This window comes from Bison bison, unplaced genomic scaffold, assembly GCF_000754665.1.
Source record: "Bison bison bison isolate TAMUID 2011002044 unplaced genomic scaffold, Bison_UMD1.0 scf7180017864304, whole genome shotgun sequence".
In the NCBI taxonomy this organism is placed as follows: domain Eukaryota; kingdom Metazoa; phylum Chordata; class Mammalia; order Artiodactyla; family Bovidae; genus Bison; species Bison bison.
The window spans coordinates 7,805,306-7,809,352 of NW_011494876.1; the positions used below are offsets into that span (position 1 = coordinate 7,805,306).

At 35.0% G+C, this 4,047-nt stretch overlaps 1 protein-coding gene across 3 annotated transcripts in view; it reads left to right on the forward strand.

The window, feature by feature from the left end:
- LOC104997073 (chromosome unknown open reading frame, human C3orf67) overlaps nt 1–4,047 on the forward strand; it is a 262,189-nt gene that overhangs the window by 101,924 nt on the left and 156,218 nt on the right. For all 3 annotated transcript variants that reach the window (XM_010851543.1, XM_010851545.1, XM_010851544.1), the window contains exon 5: nt 3,352–3,466. In XM_010851543.1, the coding sequence (XP_010849845.1) occupies nt 3,352–3,466 (115 nt within the window). The remainder of the gene's footprint in view (nt 1–3,351; nt 3,467–4,047) is intronic.

The window sequence follows — 4,047 nt, forward strand, 5'->3', positions numbered from 1 at the left end:
TGAATATTCATTGGAAGGACTGATGTTGAAGCTGAAGCTCCAATACTTTGGCCGCCTGATGCGAAGAGCTGACTCAGTTGAAAAGACCCTGATGCTGGGAAAGATTGAAGGCGGGAGGAGAGGGGGACGACAGAGGATGAGATGGTTGGATGGCATCACTGACTCAATGGACATGAGTTTGAGTAGGCTATGGGAGTTGGTGATGGTCAGGGAGGCCTGGCGTGCATCAGTCCATGGGGTCTCAAAGAGTCAGACATGACTGAGTGACTGAATTGAATTGAAAGCATTGTGAAACAAATTAAACAAGGCCTAAATAAATGGAGAGAGATATCATGCAAGTGATTGACTCAGTATAGTTCTCCTTAAATTGATCAATAGATTCAACACAATCCAGTTAAACTCTCAGTAACTTGTTTTTTTAGCAGAAAATAAGAGGATCTTAAAATCTGTATGGAAAAGCAAGAGCCAAACAGATCTTAGACAAAACCAACTTGAAGAGTTTCTTTACCTAGTTTTAAGACTTAACTGTGAATCTACAGTAATGAAAGCAGTGTGACATTGGTGTAAGAATGGGTAAATGAAGAAAATGGATTAATATGGAGTAAAGAGTCCAGAAATAAACACACACACATATTTATAGTCGATTGAGTTTCAGCAAAGCACCAAGACATTTCAGTGAGTAAAGAAGTCTTTAATAAGTGATGGTAGGACAGCTGGATAAACATACAGAAAGGAAAGAACCATACCCAGTACCTCACACAGCACAGAGAACTTGATGTGAGATGAATCGTGGGCTAAATGTAGAAACTGAAGCTATAAAGATGTGAAAGGAAACAGAAAAGTACTTTCACAACTTTGAAGTAGGTGAGGATTTTTTAAGACAGAAAGCACTGCTATAAATAATGATCAACTGGACATCATGAAAATTAAAAACTTCTGCTTATTAAAACTCATCGTTAAGCAATAAGCTAATCGAGATAAAGCATATGTGAGTCTTCTGTGTTCTATTCGTGATACTTTTCTCTAACTTAGAGATTATTTCCAAATAAAAAGATACCATTACGATAACATGCAAGAAAATACTCAGTTTATATATATATAAACACACAAACACATATACATAAATGAGATTGAACACTAAAATCTGTACATTTCAGTTATACATATCTTACCCCAGTAAATAAAGAGACCATATCTGTTTATCTTTATGATATCTATTCATCATGCATGGTAGAATGTTGACCCTCTTGTAGGCTCCTGTTGTGCACAATACATTATTATAAACTCCTTACCTTAGCATAAAGCCCCAGCATGATTTGGTCTATTACCTCTCCTTTCTATCTCATGTCTCTCTCTTACATATTAAGTCCTAGCCCTGCTGACTTTACTGTCTAAAGTAGTTTATTTCTTGATATTTTCTAGTTCAGTCTCTTTTTTTGTCTCCTTCATTGCATTTGGGATAACTCGCATTTGTTTTGTCTCATTATACTTTTTTTACCTGCCTTTTCCACAGGACTAGAAGCTCTAGGAAGGTCGAAATCCTGACTTTTTCACTGTTGTATTCCCCAAAATATACCCAGGATGTTGGCTTGGCTCAGGGAATATTGGTTAAAAAAGTGAATGAATGAATGTTCCTGTTGTTCCATCTGTTGATGAAATGGGAGTATACTCAGATAGTCCTCTGTTTGGAATTTGATCCATACCTCTTCAAATAAAAATGACATAGTCTTATCCCTACAAGCAAAGCAAACCTTAATAAAATGGTGTCTCAAATAAGTTTTTGGTTGATGGCAATCAAACATTTTGTTTGATTCAAGGGAATTTTTTGTTCTTATTTTCTTTGCAAAATTGCTGTATGTATAGTTTTTCATTTCCTAATCAGTACTTGATACTGAAGAGAGTTAATAGCAGCCCTTTTGACAATGCCTTACAAACATATTTGATCCTGAATCCTATGGTAAAATGTTTGAGAACACTAACCATATGGATACATTTATTATTTCAAATATATATAAACATATTGCTGCACTATCTATGTAATGAAAGTTACATAAATACACTTTTAAAGGTTGGTATGAAAGGTGATCTAATATTTTTTGCCTCCCCTCCATGTGTTCCTCCCACTTTGAATATAGTACCCTAGGGCAAATATTCTACATTTTCTTAATCTCTGTAAGGGTAAAACCTCAGTAGTGTTAACACTTTTACATTTTAAACCTTGACTCTGACAATGACTTGAAACGCTTTATTGCTTTTTAAATGAATTTATGGTATTGTTTAGTGCAGGTAGGGTAGAATTTTTAGGTCTGGGGAATATTCTGAAATCATTTCTCCTAATATTTATTGTACCTATTTTTTAACATTGTTTAGTGATAGTTTTAATGAGATTAGAAAAGTGTGAAGGGGAGGCAAGGGATAGGTCTGGAAAAGCCTGTGTTGATTTACACTATAGTTAATTACACTATAAATATTGGTAACAGTATATTTGAATGAAATGTCTTCTTGAGGAATTGCTAATTGTAGAAAATTTGCAGTTAGTGCACCCAGACAAAGTTGCTCAAAAATGGGGTAAATATCACTATTATTGGAGAATAAAAAGACAGTTTTTAAGGAAGCATCAATGCTTCAGTATAGCAGCTTGAGACAGGTTTGGCTATTTTAAGCCTGCTCTGTTACCTCTGAGACCTAAAAGAAGCAGAACATAAAAATGAGCCTCTATCAATTTGAAGCAAACCTAATCTCTGTGATCATAGCTGTGGTCTAAATCTATTAAAGATGTTCAAATTCAGTGTCCTTGGTATCACTGTGGGTTGACCTGAGTAGTGAGCAATAAACTTGTGTATTATAATTCTGGCTTGAAGATATGTGCTTGGAAAGTGAAACCGACAGTCAGTGTTTTGTGTCTGTCTCTAAGCAGGCCAAGAGCCTATATAAAATGACAGGTGAATTTTTAGGAAAAGAAACCCATAATGTTTTCCTATTTAGTAGGTGACAGTATGTCCCAAGATAACACAAGCTTAAGGGGCTGGAACAAGCATGGTTATTAAAGGCTAGCAGCTTCTCAGTTCATACAAATTGAATTTTTTCATAGGCTGGAAGACTAGTAATATAGGGTAGAGTACTGAAATAAATTAGCATATTAAGTGAATTTATACACTCAGGCATGTGTGCACTTTGAATTTAAGGAAGACATTTTATTACTTCTTCAAAGAAAAAGGCAATTTTTAAATTCTGCATTTGATCTCCCTGTTGAAAAGGGCCTATATGATAGATTACATCAGTTTGATGATTATCCAAAAAAGTGGTTATTATATTGATGGGAATCTTTTTATCTTCTCTCTCTTTTTTCAGAATTACTGATTTGAGGAACATAAAAAGAAGATTGTATTTATCTACAGTCCATAAGGAATTGTCTTCAACCCCTCTTCATGCAAAAATCCCACTCTTCATGATTAAGCGCAAAATTGTAAGTGTCACATGAATATTGCTTAAAATATTAAATTCATTTCAGTAAATATTAATTCTGGGCCTATGCTGTATATGAAGCATTTGTTAGGTTACATGATTGTATTAAAAATGAATAGATGTATTCTCTTCCCTCCAGTTAAAGAGCTTAAGATTTATGAAGTGGAAAAATATAATTGTTTGAATATCTAGAGTATCACCAAAACTGTGATAGGAAGCACAGTAGAGAGAGAATGTGCTGTTGGTACAGTGAAAGGGATGGAAATCGATCTGACTGCAGGATAAGAAAAGGTTTCACAATTGCACTCATCTCACACGCTAGTAAAGTAATGCTCAAAATTCTCCAAGCTAGGCTTCAGCAATATGTGAACCATGAACTTCCAGATGTCCAAGCTGGTTTTAGAAAAGGCAGAGGAACCAGAGATCAAATTGCCAATATCCACTGGATCATCAAAAAAGCAAGAGAGTTTCAGAAAAACATCTATTTCTGCTTTATTGACTATGCCAAAGCCTTTGACTGTGTGGATCACAATAAACTGTGGAAAATTCTGAAAGAGATGGGAATACCAGACCACCTAACCA